The 17259-nt window shown below is 36.3% G+C and overlaps 2 protein-coding genes across 6 annotated transcripts; one reads left to right on the top strand and one right to left on the bottom strand.

Annotated features, from left to right (window-relative positions):
- Positions 1-1462: 1462 nt before the first annotated feature.
- Positions 1463-11019, top strand: LOC127499199 (uronyl 2-sulfotransferase). The gene is made up of 8 exons (XM_051869392.1): positions 1463-1971; positions 3065-3102; positions 3258-3413; positions 3681-3760; positions 7241-7394; positions 8107-8204; positions 8342-8499; positions 10602-11019. Exons 1-8 carry the CDS (start codon positions 1752-1754, stop codon positions 10871-10873), a joined length of 1176 nt encoding a protein of 391 aa, XP_051725352.1. The 5' UTR covers positions 1463-1751; the 3' UTR covers positions 10874-11019.
- Positions 11020-11253: 234 nt separating this feature from the next.
- Positions 11254-17140, bottom strand: ddo (D-aspartate oxidase). 5 transcript variants are annotated; one of them, XM_051869395.1, is made up of 7 exons: positions 16983-17044; positions 16829-16897; positions 16672-16760; positions 14772-14950; positions 14540-14648; positions 14284-14460; positions 11254-12277 (listed from the first exon to the last, which is right to left on the bottom strand). In XM_051869395.1, exons 4-7 carry the CDS (start codon positions 14941-14943, stop codon positions 11719-11721), a joined length of 1017 nt encoding a protein of 338 aa, XP_051725355.1. In that variant the 5' UTR covers positions 14944-14950; positions 16672-16760; positions 16829-16897; positions 16983-17044; the 3' UTR covers positions 11254-11718. The 5 variants fall into 5 exon arrangements, with proteins under 5 accessions (XP_051725355.1, XP_051725353.1, XP_051725356.1 ...); XM_051869393.1 differs by lacking the exon at positions 16829-16897 and having other exon boundaries at positions 16979-17140; XM_051869396.1 differs by lacking the exon at positions 16829-16897 and having other exon boundaries at positions 16983-17065.
- Positions 17141-17259: the final 119 nt, after the last annotated feature.

Raw genomic sequence — 17259 nt, 5'->3', positions numbered from 1 at the left:
TATTCGCGGGACACTTCAATCCACAAAAGTTCATTATTTCATGTGCCTTGACGTTTAAATTTTTCTTTCGCGTGCTGATGCGCTGTTCTGACATGCGTTTTTCAGAGCGCGTTCACGCGAAGCGCACAGGCACTAAAAGTCTGTCAAACAGCGCCTGATTACTAAGTTATCTTTAGAGTCCGATTGCTCTAATACTGTCAAATACGCACAAAGTTTAGATAAACACAGTTGGTTATGTCTAAAGTGAAAGTAAACATTTGAGAGAAAATTGGATGCGTGGCTGTATATTAGGTATACGTGCAGGTTCTTAAAGTGACAGAGCAGCCTAATATTAACCATGTGGTCGCTTGTCCTTAAAGGGATAGTTCACTGTAATGTTGTTTCAAAACTGTATTAATTTCTTTCTTGTGTAGAACACAAAATAAAATATTTTGGAGAATGTGGGTTAGCCGGACAGTTGCTGGTCTCTATTGACTTCCATGGTAGGAAAAACATAGTCACTATGGACCAGCAACTGTTTGGTCACATTCTTCAAAATAACTTTTTGCTCTTGACTGAGAACTTTAATACATTAGCTTTATTAAGAATCGATGTATAATTTATACAGTGAAGTCTAGTGTTATATTTTTATATTTGTTCATTTAATTTTTTACTTGAATGCTACTGTTAAATACATCTACTGTAGCTGAAAAAATAAATCATTTTATTAATTTCATTTGTATAATGTGTAGCCTATGTTTTTCTTCGTTTTTAATAACAAAGATAAAATTAATAACAAATAATAACAAATAAAAAATAATGACAAAGATTTTTATCTTCGCCACGTTGGCCTAAATGTCTGCCATTTTTAATTTTATTTTATATTTTGTTATTTTGTAAGGCTTTGTTTTTAAAATAGGGAAATTAGTTTGGCTGTGTCACTTGCAAAATAGTAAAAACAACATGAAGAATCGTGATAAAAATCGAGAATCGTGATTTTCCTGAAAAAAATCGTGATATGATATTTTTGCCATATCGCCCACCCCTACTAGTAGGCTAGGCTATATCATGTGAGGATGCTATAGGTGGCATATTATTTAGCCTTTTCTCACAGCAGCTGCAATAATTTAACTTATCATTTTGATGGCGGATTGTAATCCAGAAAGTTCCAAATGACAATCATCAGTGACAACTGGAGATTCACCCTTAGTCAAAAGCAAAAGACTGCAGACTGCGGAGTGGATGCAAAAATTGAAATCTACAGGTAATGTAACGCTAACAACACACACTAAATACATAGTCACGCAATGCTGAAGTTGTTAACATTAACAATTTGAGAACAAAGTATAACAATAATAATAATTTGCACAGTTTGATGTGATAATCACCATTGGCAGCTTGATTTATTGTAATGCTTTTTTTTCTCAGTTGGTCAGAACAAAAGTGGCAGACCTGTTACTTACTTGTTCAGATGACGTTTTCCGGTGAAAATTCTTATTTTGATCATACTTCCAAGATGTAGAATCTGTGATTCGGAAGTACAGTATCCACACCGATGTGCTGCTCGAATGTGGTTGCGATACTATTGGGCCAGTGGGGTGGCCACTGTCACTGCACACCTGCACACGCCGCCACATGATAAGTTTACAGAGAAAAGTCTGACCTGAGCACATGGAGACACGGCGCTGCTTTCAGACCAAAATGACATCGGTGTGTGTTAATACAGATCAAATGGATTAGTGAAATTCTCTCTGGATTAGCACTATGAGAATATGACGACTTTTCGAAATCCTCCCTCTCATAAACACTTGGCCGGTTATATGCGCGTGAGGAACCGGAGGGAAAACTGGCTCGCGGTGGTTCTGCTCCGAATATCGCGCCGGGATTTGAGCTTCTGTCTGACCGCTCTCCTCATATTCTGTCTGGGGTCTGTGCTATATCAGTTAAACGGAGGAGCACCGAAAATCCTGCTAGATGTGGGTTATTATCTCGGTAAGACCTCAAACATATGCGTTTATCAGAAGGAATGGGGTAAGTTGTCACAATGGAACCCACTGTCTGATTGGAGAAGACTATACGAATTACAATAGCTTATAAATAATAACACTCAACTTTCTCCAACCTGAGATTTACTGTATGAAAGCTACTCTTGTCCTGAGTTTATATATTGAATGCATTAATGTATATTAATTTAATGTGTGTTTTTATTGTTCACTTGTTTATCCAAAGTCGTGAGACTAAAGTTGAATATCCTAAATATCCCAATTTACTACAGATTTGAAATACTGTCAGTGTTTTAACAAACAAAAGACCTGCTAGAGAAAACAAGCATTTGTGTAATTTCACTTTGGACTCAAACCCTCATAAATACCCAGACAAACTAATTCCAGGGTTTTAAAAACTATGACCCTTTAAAAAAAATGAATAGGTTCTTTACAGATATTATATAATAAGCATTAGGCTCAAAGTGTAACTGTAGATCAGTTGTTGCTTTCACTGAAATATGAATATAAACAGTCTCACAACATTTCTAACTAATTGAATGTACCTTAATGGTTCATTAAAGTCATAACATGTTACCCAAGCCTGTTACTGTAGTTGTGTTGTCAGGTCAACGGCATCAGTCAAGGTTCATAAAGAGCTGACTGTCAAAGTTTCCTGTCTCCACTATGAGTCCATACGACACCAGTGTTGTTCTTGGCTCAGGAGACCCACAGTGAATTCCACAGGAGTCCATGTAAACTGGATGATATGAGGCCTTTCATTGTGCTGGATTCTTCATTCACACGTCCTACAATGGCAGCAGTCACCTAAACTGACAGCTGGATGGAAGGGTGGAATAACCTGTGGATTTCCTACACAAAAATACCCATTTAAAAGATATCAATCTTCAGCACCCAAGCTTTAAAGTCTACAAATATTATACATATTAAACTTAAGAAATGTGAGATTATCAGTGATGATTAGTGGCTGGACAGAATATTTGGTATACATTTTGTATCGCATAGGTGCGTATATTTGTTAAGTTCAGTATGCACAAAAATATACACAGATACATTATTGATTATTATTTTAATCTTTTTAGGGAGATTTTCTGGTGGCCATGGATCTTTAGCACCCAGAGTAAGAGCACTGCATGTCATATACTATAAGATTTGAGCTTGAATCTCATTTGTTACAAATATCTTACACATTTGATGCATATGAATTTTCATTCCACCATAATGTAAGATTGTTCTGAAGTGGACACTCTTTGGATACTGTTTTCTCTGTTGCAGGCTTTACCTTTCCCAAGTCAGGTTGTGTATAACAGGGTTGGTAAGTGTGGAAGTCGCACTATAGTTTTGTTGTTGCGCATCTTGGCGGACAGACATCAGTTCGCCCTCATCTCCTCTGATATTCACAACAAGACCAGACTCACCAAACGTGAACAGGTAATCAAAAACAATGCTGACGTCACACTACTTAAAGATATGATGTTGAGATGACTAGTTCCTGTTGAAATCTGTGTCTGCTTAGCCAGTGATGTTGGTAACTCTCCCTTGTTGTAAATTAAAAATGTGAACGTTCCTTATTTTCTGTGCTTTACATTAGCTGCCATTGAATTATTTCACCATTATTATTCCAGTATATTTCAGCCATCAGCCACCATTGACCCATCAATGGTTATTTTTAATCGTTCACCTTTTATTCCCATGTAGGAAAATCTAATTAGAAACATCAGCACAACTCCTCAGCCGTTTCTTTATACCCGACATGTGCATTTTCTCAATTTTAGCAGGTAAGTTGATGCTTCTTTTATAAGGTAATGTACATTCCAGTCATTATTGCAAGATAATCTCTGCCATAGTACAAAACTCATCCATGAATCCCAGCATGCATTGTGGCATGAATAAACTATGCAGATGAATTATCTGACTATGTTTGTTTAGTTTTATTATTTGTTGCTTTTTGCTGTTGTTTTGTTCTGACTTTAGTTGCTTGTTTTGTGATGTTCATAGTTGATCTGTATATTTTTCAGTTTACAGTCACCATTGTAGAGATTCACAAAATGAATTACTTCAAAACTGTGCATTGTTTTTAAAATCGTTTGATTATATGATTGTCACGGTATTGTTGGATTTCAAGCTGTAGTAGCATCACAGATTTATTTCAGACAATACAAGTAGCAGGAAGTCCAATTCTTTTCCAACTCTTGACTCGACAAAGAACCGCTATCAGTTTCAAGAACTACTGCTATCGGATCACTGTTATAATTCCAATACATATTATTTGTTAGACTTTATGCTTCACAGCAAAATACATCAGAAAGATATATTTTGCCCCTTTATGAAATCGTTGGCAGACAGTTCTCAGCATGTCGGATATGTCTGAAAGACTGTTCTCAGTTCAGTGTACAGTTGGACTAAATGGAGTGCTGAATGAGTTGGCAAAAACCAGCATCATAGGATCATTTACTCTGGGATATTGGCTCACTTTGAGATGGAGTGACTGTCAGGCACGTCCGAAAGTTGATTGAGTACCTTGTAGATCTGTGCTGATTGGAGCCATGAACTGTTTCAGAAGGTTTAGTCCAATTTGGTGAATTGGTTCAAAAGAATGATTCATTCGCAAACTAGACATCACTAATCAATATCACATCAGAGCTTTATGGGCCGTTTACAGCACATCATTTTCAACTAAAACGGGCAACTTTTTATGAATTTTGGCTGTTCACTTACTATAGCGTTTCAGGGGCCGGAAAATGCAAACTTTGGAAAACGGGTTTCAAAGTGCAAGTTTTTAAAAACCGATACCGTTATCATCTCCGTGTAAACTACAAAAATGCAAATTTATGAAAACGGTTAGGTCATGCGTATACGTACGTGTTTGGTTTATAGGTGCGTAGTGTTTTTTTACAAACTGACATTGACAACAACTGGCCTGGCAGCATAATACAGTGTTTTTAGTCGTTTTCGCTGACCCGTGTGAACGGGGACATTTTGTCAATGTTTTCGTCTGTACGTGAAAAATGTAAAGGAAAAACTTTTCCATTTTTAGTGCATCTTTGTTGTGTAAATAAATGTAACCTAAGACTCTAAATGAGATCAGTTAATCAGGTCATTATATGATGATTACATTATCAATACATAACCATCAATACCTGATCGTATTTTCTTTTTTTTTCTTGCCATATCAAATGTGTCTTATAAACACACAGTTGCAGCAGCCAGATAAAAACTAATGTAAAAAAAAAAGTCTAGGGTCAAGAGCCCAAATAAAGCACACACTAATCACCAGATGTTTAAATGAAACAATAAAACATCTAAATCTCTGTTAATTCTCCTCAAGGTCTTTTGTACACCTGGCAGAAATAAAGTCACACTGGTTTGTAACAAGTCAAGATTGTAATGCTGTTTTTGGAATTGTTTAATCATCTTCTGCTGAGATCTGAGAGATTTAATGTCTTTTTTTATTTGCAGTTGATTTCATCTAAGGCTGTGGCTGGAAGTCAGTTGTAGTTATTGTGTTTCTGCTCATCTCTTCTCTTTTTCTGTTCTTGTTGTTTCTCTTTCCATCAGTGAATATGCTTGTTAACAGCAGGTGTTCATCACTAATGTTCAATCATCACTTGATGTGTGGCTCTTGCATGGTCTTGGTCTTGGAGGTCTGGTCTTGACTACATCTTTGCAAGTAACTAGGCAATGGATCTGTATCCAGCATGCTTTGCAAGGGGCTGCATTAGGAAGATTTAGGGATGAAGTGTTATTTTATGCATTTTTCAGTGAAGGGAAAGAGATGTTAGTGTTTAATGTTATGTCAGTTGTGGAGGACACTGTGATGTTAATGTTTAATGTTTTTGAGTTTTGAGTGCCCACCTCCATAACTTTTTAGGGATTATAAATTGAGTGCTCTTTGCACGCTTTCTGCCATGCCAAATCCCGCATACAGTATGCTTGCTTTTCTCTTAAAATTAACAGTCCTCCATTGAAGGCAATGAAATGACCACATTCAATGTCCAGAAAAGTAGTAAAAACATCATTAAATTAGTCAATGTGACTACAGTGGTTCAACCTAATGAAATGAAGCGACGAGAATACTTTTATGCGCGAAAACAAAACAAAAATAACTTTATTCAACAATTTTTCCTCTTCCCTGTCAGTCTGTTACGCAGTTGGCGCAGTGCTGCGTTTCTGTGTTTACGTCCAAACGGCAGCTCATTATTGGCTGGCCAATACTGAGCCGCCATTCTGACGTAGAACCTGGAAGCGCTGCAATGAAAATAGCGTAGCAGAATGACAGGGGAAAGTCTTACAAGTGTGGAACGACATGGGGTGAGTACTTGATGACATTTTTGGGTGAACTAACCCTTTAATAATCAAATAACTCCGGTCTACAATTTTTCAGAAGTCATCTGCTTCAGAGATAAAATGAAATGTGCTATTTATTATGTATTTTGATGTGCTGAATTCAAATATGACAATTAAAACAACTGATTGGCTACTGTTTCCAAGATTTTTACATTTTTACTTATACTGTGTAGATAGTACCTGTCATCTGTCCTGTTTATATAACATTTAAAAAAGCAGCAAAAGGGTTATATAAATCAAATGTATTATGAAACAAAAGGCAAAAAACTATTATGTACAGTTTAGTCCTATTCAGTGCCTACTCTGCACTTCTTGGTTTGTCTCTTGTTTTCATTAAATGGAGCATCTCTTGTGTAATTTATCATCTCTTGGTAATTTACCAGTGTAATTTATTGGAAGCGTTTATGTGTAGGTTGTGCGGTGATACGTAAATTGAAACTATTACAAGGATATTTGTGTTTTTTAAGGGGAAGCACATCTCCATAGCCTTAACCTGGAGTTGGTTCACCCTCCGCCTATGGTATGTTGTAATGCTAAATATAATGGCAGAATTGTGTTTATTTACGACCCGATGTGAGATCCACCAATCAAAGAGGTTCCCGAATCTCAGTCGTTTTTTGATTGGATAAAGCTAATGGAGAATATCTGTCATATCTGGCTGTCAATGTTTTAGCATTCATCAGCTGGAAAAAAAAAAAATTCTGAAAGTGATTCCAACGATATTGTTCCTCTGTGTCATTAGCGTTATAGTTGTGATGTGGACTCTGCTATTTGTTTAAATTTAGAACGATTTGTAAAATTATATCTTTATCCTTATGGTTATAGTTATCGTCCTTGGTGTGAACGGGCCTTAATAAACAGAGATAAAATAATGGATATTTTAATATGATTCCTCTCTCTACTGTAATCAGGTTCAGAACGAATGAGCCAGTACACATTAACATCATCAGAGATCCGATCAACCGATTCTTATCCAATTATTTCTTCCGGCGGTTCGGCGACTGGAGAGGGGAAGAGAATCACGTCGTCCGAACTCCTGGAATGAAAGACGACGAAAGATACTTAGTAAGAGCTTTAAAAACAAATGTACACTGTACAAACACACATTAATGAGAGCTGAGTGAATGAACATTGAATGAACTATTACGGCTCTGAGCTGGCATAAATGAAGTCTGTACAGCTCTGTGTGATACACATGAATGCCTCCTTCACAACTCAGCAGGCAGCATTTATTAACATGGTTTACTCAGTCTATATTTAGTGTGAGACTGACTGTGCTGCTGGTTTTCCTGTCACTCATTAGTGTGACGTGGTAATGTATGTACATACAGTATGACATCACCGGAAACACAAACAGCAACTACACTTTTACAGTTTCTCTAAAGATACTAATGCAATCATATTCATTCCATGCAATGCGCTTGGGTATGCATGATTTCTGTTTAAATACTAATTTTCATTTGTTCATTTTCTGCAACTTTTCTTGGAATGTTCTGGATTTGTTTGCATAGTAACAGGAAATAGCCAGTTGTGGGTCTTTGGTTGGAGACTTATATGAATGACCCCATAGTTCAAACCCCTTGTGGATAAAATTTATATAAACAAACGACTTTTCTCAGAGCTTCAGTTCCAGTTCAACAACAAAATCAGTACTGACGTAACTAACTGAAATGTTAATGTTGGCTCTTTGACAAATTGCTTTTGTTGTTCTTTTTTAAGTTGCTTTGAATAAAAGTGTCTGTTAAATGCAAAATGTAAATGTTCTTCTTGACCAAAGGACATCAACACATGCATCTTGGAAAGCTACCCAGAATGCTCCAATCCCCGGCTCTTCTACATTATCCCATATTTCTGTGGGCAGCATCCTCAGTGCAGGTGACATTTATATACTGCTACTGTACATCTTTTGTGATTCATTTTTAATGGTTCCAGTTTTTTTAATCAATTGAATTAATAGATGCCCAAGAGTGATCACTGGAACTGATCTATGGTGCAATAATCTAATGACCTAGAGAGCCGGGTTTGTGGGCACTGGAAATGGCCAAGCAGAATGTTCTGGATCATTACCTGCTGGTAGGGGTGTTGGAGGAACTTGAGGATGTGTTGCTTCTGCTGGAGAGACTCCTTCCACACTTCTTCTCTGACGTCTTGAACATCTACAAAAGTCCAGGTGAGACCTTACATATAAATTGTTTATTTTAGATGATTTGACTGGTCACGATTTTTTTTTTTTTTTAAATTGCTACCAATTTTAATATGTAATGTTGTAAATTTTAATATTAAAATTAATTATATTAATTAAATAATTAATTTTATATTAATTATTAATTAATATAAAATTACTTAAAATATAAATACAATTTATATTAATTTTATAATTTTATATTAATATTAAGTCAAATTACTTAAAATGCAAAAAGTATTTTAAATAAATTTTGTATTTTGAAATAATTTAATATATTATATATAATATATAATGTATTAGTTAAGACCAGACCTCCAATACCAAGGCTGTGTTTAAGTCCAATATTTTATGCCCTTCCCTCCATCTCAGTCATGTGAATGTATGTGATTGCTTACATTGCACAAGTGCCCACTACTGGCAGAACCCTTACAATGTGTTTAAATGGCACAGCCCTTGATTACTTGGAATCTGCAATAGAGCCGATTCATTTTTTACATTTTTTTTTCTCATGAATTTGTTTTACGCACCATTCAGGCCTGTATGTATGCTTGGGCTGTTGGAGAAAATATAAATTACACAAAAATGATGACAATACACTATAAACAATACAATACACAAACTATAACACCCAGCTTAAGGTAGCTACAAGCATTATGCAGTTAAATGTCAAAATAACTCCAATATAATTAAGCACAATCTGCTGTGACATCATAATCATGTTGCATTGTGGTCTAGTGTACATATTGAGTAGACTCGCTCCTTTGGTCAAAATCGAGGGGTCGAGGGTCTGTCCAAATAAACTTCCTTCACCCACTTGGCGAAATTGAACACACTTCAAAATGGTGGCAGAGATTCCCAGAGGGGAAGTGCTTATTGAAGTTCGCAAGTGTATGTCTAAAAGTGGAGTTAAACGCAGCCCAAGATCATTCAAGAGCCACACAGCAAAGTTAATGAGATAATTAAGTGATTTATCAAGTGATAATTGAACATTAGTGATGAACACCTGCTGTTAACAAGCAAATTCACTGATGGAAAGAGAAACAACAAGAACAGAAAAAGAGAAGAGATGAGCAGAAACAAGAACTACAACTGACTTCCAGCCACAGCCTTAGATGAAATCAGCTGTAAATAAAGACATTAGATCTCAACAGGAAGAGACAACTCCAAAAACAGCATTACCATCTTGACTTGTTACAAACCAGTGTGACTTTATTTCTGTCATATGTGTACAAAAGGTCTTACTGAAAATTAACAGAGGTTTAGCTGTTTTGTTTCATTTAATGTCAGAGCTTTTAATCCCCTACATCCCAACGCATAATCGCCACTCCACTGAAGCTGGTCTTTTACCTTTTAACTGTTCCTCAAACTCGTTTGAGGTCTATGGGTGATAGGCCTTTCTCTTCATTTGCTCCAAAACTATGGACCTCTGCCCTCTGAGATTAGGCAAGCGGAATCTCTTAGTGTTTTTTTAAATCTTCCCTTAAAACTTACTTTTTTTTTAGGATAGCTTTTATTTGATTTATTTTATTACATTCTAAGTATCTTATTCTATACTATTTACTCTTCACTTTTATGAATGCATTTCTTTTATAATGTATTTCTCTTTTGTTCTATCTTATTTTTGTAAAATGCTTTGAGATGTAACTTTTAAAGGTGCTATAGAAAATAAAGTTTATTATTATTATTAAAATCCCCATTATGGTGATTAGTGTTTAGTTTAGTTAGTTAGTGCTTCCATTTTTATTACAGATATTCTGCGCCAATTTTCCAGGAAATGACAATTTTCTTCTCTTGAACACATGGGATGGAAACAGCTTTATTTGCAAATGTTTTATGTGATATTCCACATAAGTTAAATTCGCAACTTTGAATGTAAACAAAGCTACGGAGCACTTTGCTGTGTGGCTCTTGAATGGTATTGGTCTTGGAGATCTGGTCTGGTCTATACATATACACACACATATCAGGGGTCTATATAGATTATTTTAAGTTAGAAAACTGCATGTATAGTCAATGAACACTACTTTTTATTAAAATAATTTATGTGGCTTTGTGGCCACTAAATCTTCTGTCTCTACTCGGTTTAGAATACAGGAAGTCGGGGAACATGACGGGCACCGTGCACAAACAGACTCCTAATCTAGAGGCCCTGCAGGTGCTTTATCAGCGCATGGAGTATGAGTACAAATTCTACAACTTTGTCAAAGCTCAATTCCACCTCACCAAGAGGAAGATCGGTCTGAGGACAGGCCCACAACCCTCCAGATATTACTCTAGTGTGCTTCAGAGGAAGGACCTACAGGAGGAGCTGGAGGAAGAGGAACCAGAAGACTCACTCGACTGGACCGAACAGACCTGAGAGAAGCTCTGAGACCGGGATCTACTATAATCTAAATTAATCAATCATTCAGGTGGTCCTACTGAACCATACAACTGGATAAAGCTTGAAAAATCATGATTTCTTATGTTTAAAAACAAAACTTACACTAAATGTTGTCATCAGCATTCTTAGACTTTAGAATATTTAACAAATTAATAATTTTCCTCCTTTTTTTTATAATGATTCTTTGAACAATTTTTAAACATTAGTCACATTGCAACTGTAGTTTTCCTTAATAAAATGAGTGAATTCAGAAATCATTTGATATGCATGAACACTTACAAAGAGTACTTTTGTTTTGTGGGAAATAAAACACAACAGCATAAATGGTAAGGTAAAATAAGACAAATAAGTCAGTATTCTTCATAAAAATATTTAGTGTCACTGACATTTTGAGATCAATTATATAAGTAAATTTTAGATAAAGGTCATTAAAGTTGATAAAGGTGAAGTTTGAATGACACAAATAAAGCCTTTTCAAACACTGACTTACAGCATTTAAACTGGTATATAAAAATATTTCAACAAACAATTTCCACATTTTATCTTCAAGATTAAATGCATTTTACCTCCATATTGAAAACAGCCTACAAACTGATAAAGTAGAAATTAACAAATGAGTAATACAGAAATTATTCATATAATATAATTATTATATATAATATATATATATATATATATATATATATATATATATATAATTTTTTTTTTTTATTAGATGCAAAATTATATCAGATTTATCTATCAAGATTAAAGTGCTATTTCTCATGCACAAATGCAAAGATGTCAGTATCATAAGTTGATAAGTGTAAGACACAGCAGATTCACAGTTTGGCTTGAGGCGGTTTATCAAACAGACTCTGTCTCAGCAGATCGAGTGAGTCCAGTGCCGTCCCCCAGGCCAGAGTAACGCCACAGCCACCATGACCGTAGTTATGCACCAGAGGCACCTGGCGGCCTCGTACATGCAAATATTCCCGCTCCACCCGTAGGTTCGCCCTGCCTGGCCGCAGTCCCACCCACTCGCCCATCACCTGAGCCACTCGCAGGGATGGTTCCAGCCGGCTGCAGCGCTCCAGGATCCCCTCGCTGTCCTCTTTATCCACCTCCATCCGCCAGTCGCCCACCTGCCGTGTGCCTCCAATGGTGACGTACCTGATGCCAGGGTAGATGTAGGTCTTGCCATCTCCATCTCGTATGAAGTTCTTCAGCCAAGGAGCACTAACCGTCAACATTTGCCCTCGAACTGGATAGACCTCCTCATCCTTCACCAAAAAACGTGAACCAACGCCTGAGCAGTTAATGATGGCATCGTAATTCAGGGCCAGTTTATAAAGATCAGTCACCTTTTCATGAAGGATCTGACCTCCAACTGCTCTAAACCTATTGGAAAAATACAGATGAACATATTACCAATTTATTTAGTGTTGTATATGCTTACCATTCCCCCTGTAGTCTTTATTTGTTTTATGAATGGGCCCTTTTCACATTTCTAGGGTTCTCAGAAGCAGAAGTCGTCATAGTTGGGTAAACTATCATTTTCAATATAATCTTCTATATAATTTTTGCATTCCCATTTGCTCCAATAGCAAAAGAAAAAAAATACATGATAGCATTTCTGTGACTCCAAAGATTTATGTTAAAGGGTTAGTTTACCCAAAAATTAAATTACTCACCCTTTTTATCCCCCATAGAAAGCAACATAATTACCGTCATTTAAGATTCAGAAAAGTATTAAAGACATTGTTAAAACAGTCAACATGACTACAATGGTTCAACCTTGAAGGGTTAGTTGACCCAAAAATGAAATTTCTGTCATTACTCACTCACCCTCATGTCGTCCCATACCTGTAAGACCTTTGTTTGTCTTCGGAACACAAATTAAGATATTTTTGATGAAATCCGAGGGTATCTGATCCACACATAGGCTGCAACGACAATGCACCTATTGAGGTCCAGAAAGGTACTAAAGACTTCGTTAAAACTGGCGACGTGACTACAGTGGTTCAACCTTAATATTATGAAGCTAGCTCTATCTATCTATCTATCTATCTATCTATCTATATCTATATATATCTATATCTATATAAGCGATACACACTGCTGTGGATAAACCCACCACACCTGCTCCGACCACCACCACTTCACATGCTGCACCTCTCAGCTCAACTACAAGGTAAAGACGACAAACAAAAATAACGATTTTGTTAAACAAATTCGTCTGCCCCCTTTCATACTGCTACGCTATTTTCGTTGCAGAGCTTCAGTGTTTATGTCTGAATGTGGCCTCATTATTGGCCGGCTCCTGCGTCAGCATCATACACATGCACCGTGCTGCTCACATGACCAGATCCGGCCAATACTGAGCCGCCATTCAGACGAATTTGTTGAATAAAGTCGTTATTTTTGTTTTGTTTTTGTGCACAAAAAAAAAAATAAAAAAAATATTCGCCGCTTCATAACATTAAGGTTGAACCAATGTAGTCACGTCGCCGGTTTTAACAAAGTCTTTAGTACCTTTCTGGACCTCAAAAGGTGCAATGTCATTGCTGCCTATGTGTGGACCCTCGAATTTCATCAAAAATATCTTAATTTGTGTTCCGAAGACAAACGAAGGCCTTACGAGTTTGAAATGAAATGAGGGATAATGACAGAAATTTTTTTGGGTCAACCCTTTCCTTTAATGATATGAAGCAACGAGAATACTTTTTTTGAATAAAGTCTTTAGTTTTTGTGCACAAAAAGTATTCTCTACCCTGTCAGTCTCCTATGCAGTTGACGCAGTGAACCCATTGCAGCGCTTCCGTGTTTAGGTCTGAACGCTGACTCAGTATTGGTCAGTTCCTGCGTCAGCATCGTGCTGCTCTTGTGAACAGCGATGGTCAATTCTGAGCCGGCGTTCGGACATAAACACGGAAACGTGTACAAAAAGTATTCTCGTCGCTTCATAACATTAAGGTTGAACTACTGTAGTCCATTGACTAACGATGTCTTTACTACTTTTCTGGACTTTGAATGACAGTAATTGCATTGCTTTCTATGAGGGATAAAAAAATAAAAAAATAAAAAAAAACCTCTTGGATTTCATCAAAAATATCTTAATTTGTGTTCCGAAGATGAACAGAGGACTTGCAGGTTTGGAACGACATGAGGGTGAGTAATTAATGAGTAAATAATTAATTTCTGGGTGAACTAACCCTTTAATAATTGAGGAAAAGTGTCAAAGTCTGTGAAAAGGGTGCATTATATGATTTATATTTTTTTTTTATTTAAAACAATATTTTTTTTTGTATATAGTTCTATGTATAACTATTAACTAATTTGTTTATAATTATATAAATATATAACTATCATTTATAGAATGTTTATTTAATTTTTTTATACAGTACCTTTTTTCTAACCATGGCAAGTAGCTGAGACATTCACACTTTAATGTGGTGAACGCTTGTCCAAACTTATGATTAGGGAAAAGCTTCACTTCTTGATCCGACATGTTTCTAAATCCAAACACCAAATCTGCCCAGAAGGGCTTTTTGTCACAGGGTACATCCTTGAAAATGTGGTACCTAAGAGGACGCAAAGTAGAGATTATGATAAATGAAAACCACATCAATACATCTTTTTGTGTGATTACTAGGGTTTTACCCGGAGCTCAAGTACACGCCGGCATCTGCGGCTTGTGGGGAATATGCAATGGCCAGAAGATGATCAAATGACTCCTTGAACCAACGCTTTTGCCGTTCAAGAGGGATGTCTAGTAAAAGAGTCCAATAACAATTTGATAATCAATTTGACCATTTTTGCAAAGAGACAGGGCTAAAAAATAAAAATGGCATAATCCCAAACATGAATGGCAAATTTGATGCGTTCATCTCACCAGGAAACTCAGTCGGTAGGAGGATTCCAGCAGCTCCATCACTGGTGGTGTCAGGCGAGAACTTCTCAGCAATAACAGTTACAGAACAATATGGAAGCGCCTGAGCGATACACACTGCCGTGGATAAACCCACCACACCTGCTCCGACCACCACCACTTTCACACGCTGCATCTCTCAGCTACAAGATACAGAAGACATGCTTTAGTGAGCAAATAAACGTCTCTGCAAATATTGATATGTGATTATCTGCAATTATTTCGATTAATCAGCATATCATGTAATTAATTTGATTAAAAATTAATTGATTGACGGCCCCAACTGTTACTCAATATAGTATTTATTTACTTTAATTTTTGCAATACCTTATGCACTCCCTGGTCAGAATGTCAATAAATATTTACAAAGAATTTAGCATTTTATAAAGCTAATTTAAATGCCCTTTGAGGTTTATAACATTTAATAAAAACAACTTATTTCTCTTTGGAAATATAAGTAGAAGCACAAGTATTCAGATTAAATTGCACTCAAGTAAAGTACAGTAAAGTAAAAGTACTCAAATACTTTACACCCCTGCTAATATTAATTAGAGATACAAACTAACATTCTTGTAGCGTTTATTGAGGTCTTCAACAAAACCTTTATTTTAAGTCACTGAAATTGTAATAAGGGTACAAAACAGTTTTATAACCTTGGATATTCCTAAATCTTTTTGTTTTGTTTTTGTCGTTCTTGTTCTTTTTTTTCCAAAGCTAACAAACAAACAAAAATCTTACCCTTCACACAATACAGAGACATTTACAACCATGCAAGAGAATCATAAAATCTGAATTTGTGCCAACAAAGTCAATAAACAACAGACTGGTGTCCTACTTACCTGACCATTGTAGTCTAAATATGTTATGCAACAATTCACTGTTTTAAAACGGTCTTAGTATTCAATATAAAAATAAGTACTTTTCATACAGCAACCATATTAGCTTAAACATTATTAAGAAATCAGGTGTACTCGGGTGTACGGCTGCCATAGCAGTAATAATAAGCGTTAATAAAGTTCAATACAGATTTAGTATGAATTTTTACAACATTGCACAAACACAATAACTGATTAGAACAATTAGTTAACTGGAGTAAAACTAAGGTGAAATTTAACAATGTAAAAAGAACAAGTGCTATTCCAGTATTGGCAAATACTACTATAGTATTTAAATGTTACATTTTTATAGCATCAAGCATTTCGTTCACACACTTACCTCCAACCTAATGAGACCTGCTTTAACAAACAAGCCAAAACCTCAGAGTCTGAATTATTACACACTCTGGCACAAGGCTCGGACTGTTATGTTTGTCCTATTAAAACGCATCATGGGAAATTGAGTTTCATGTGTCTTTTTCTGTTACAGATGAAGCACAGATGCGAATATTTAAAATACTAGTTACATATTAGTGTACAACAAATGGTTTTGACTGCTAACAGAACAACATTATGTAACACAGTTACGCTATTCCTTGAGTTATAAATAAAAGTGCGCTATTGTTAGTGTGTGATGTAATGCGTCGCCAGCACAACAGAGGCGCTGTTTGAAATGCACAACACTGGGTGACAAATATCGCTGTTCCTCCAGGGGGCGTATGGTGGCTCACAAAGACGAATCTTCCTTAAAACCTTTCAAGTGCATTCAGCAATAAAATATGACGCACATGCACATGCGCAAACGCAAGGACGGGCTAGCGAGAAAAAACAAAACAAAAACAAACCTAGGAGGAACAGCGATCAACTAAACCTGATATGAAAACAAACAAAAACACAATTAACAATACTCCACATAATCACATTTTTCTTTAATATCATTAAAATAAAAATCAAACCACTTAAATATTATAAATACCCTCTCTGATTACCTGCAACACAGCCACGAACCACGGACTAATATCCGAGATCAAACGAGGACGGGCGTGACCAGCAGCTGCTAAATCCATGATGTTTACACCTACATTAAAAACATCAAACCCTTTAGTAAAACACCACTTTGTAGAAATAAACATTTATTTAGCCTACCTATTCACCCAAACGGTGTCCATACACAAACCAACACGGAAGCGGTACCAGACAGCACAATGTTTACATCTGCATTTAAAACATAGCGCCCCGATTTAATAAAGCAAGGCTTTGTGAACATAAAACAAAGTTAAGATCCACTTAGCCTACCTACTCATTCAGACCATATCCGTGCACAAACACCACTACGAGGCAACACGCTTCCACACAAAAGATCGGACCCCATCTCCAGGTACCTTTCTAGGTGACTGCTTAAAAACCCACCAATTACCTACTTGGCCACGCCCTTTAATAGTCGTAATCACCTCGCCGGCTACATATAGCAAATTAGAGCAGTTTGACTTTCGGCTATATTATAGCTATTATATAAAAATACAGTATGTGAGCACGGATTAGGAGAGAAAAAAAAACATTAGGAAGGCAGAATGCAA

This window comes from Ctenopharyngodon idella, chromosome 17 (genome assembly GCF_019924925.1).
Source record: "Ctenopharyngodon idella isolate HZGC_01 chromosome 17, HZGC01, whole genome shotgun sequence".
NCBI lineage: Eukaryota > Metazoa > Chordata > Actinopteri > Cypriniformes > Xenocyprididae > Ctenopharyngodon > Ctenopharyngodon idella.
The sequence above is the reverse complement of the archived record's forward strand: the minus strand, read 5'-3'. Positions and strand labels throughout refer to the sequence as shown.

What these genes read in the sequence shown, in the direction of transcription:
- ddo (XM_051869393.1), bottom strand. Translation starts at nt 14,943, where the DNA reads ATGCAGCGTGTGAAAGTGGTGGTGGTCGGAGCAGGTGTGGTGGGTTTA. An exon ending in GGCGTGTACTTGAGCTCCGG is followed by an intron (nt 14,461 to 14,539) that starts GTAAAACCCTAG and finishes GCGTCCTCTTAG; the next exon opens with GTACCACATTTTCAAGGATG. An exon ending in TTGCCATGGTTAGAAAAAAG is followed by an intron (nt 12,278 to 14,283) that starts GTACTGTATAAA and finishes TTTTTCCAATAG; the next exon opens with GTTTAGAGCAGTTGGAGGTC.
- LOC127499199 (XM_051869392.1), top strand. Translation starts at nt 1,752, where the DNA reads ATGACGACTTTTCGAAATCCTCCCTCTCATAAACACTTGGCCGGTTAT. An exon ending in ATGGATCTTTAGCACCCAGA is followed by an intron (nt 3,103 to 3,257) that starts GTAAGAGCACTG and finishes TCTCTGTTGCAG; the next exon opens with GCTTTACCTTTCCCAAGTCA. An exon ending in GACTCACCAAACGTGAACAG is followed by an intron (nt 3,414 to 3,680) that starts GTAATCAAAAAC and finishes ATTCCCATGTAG; the next exon opens with GAAAATCTAATTAGAAACAT.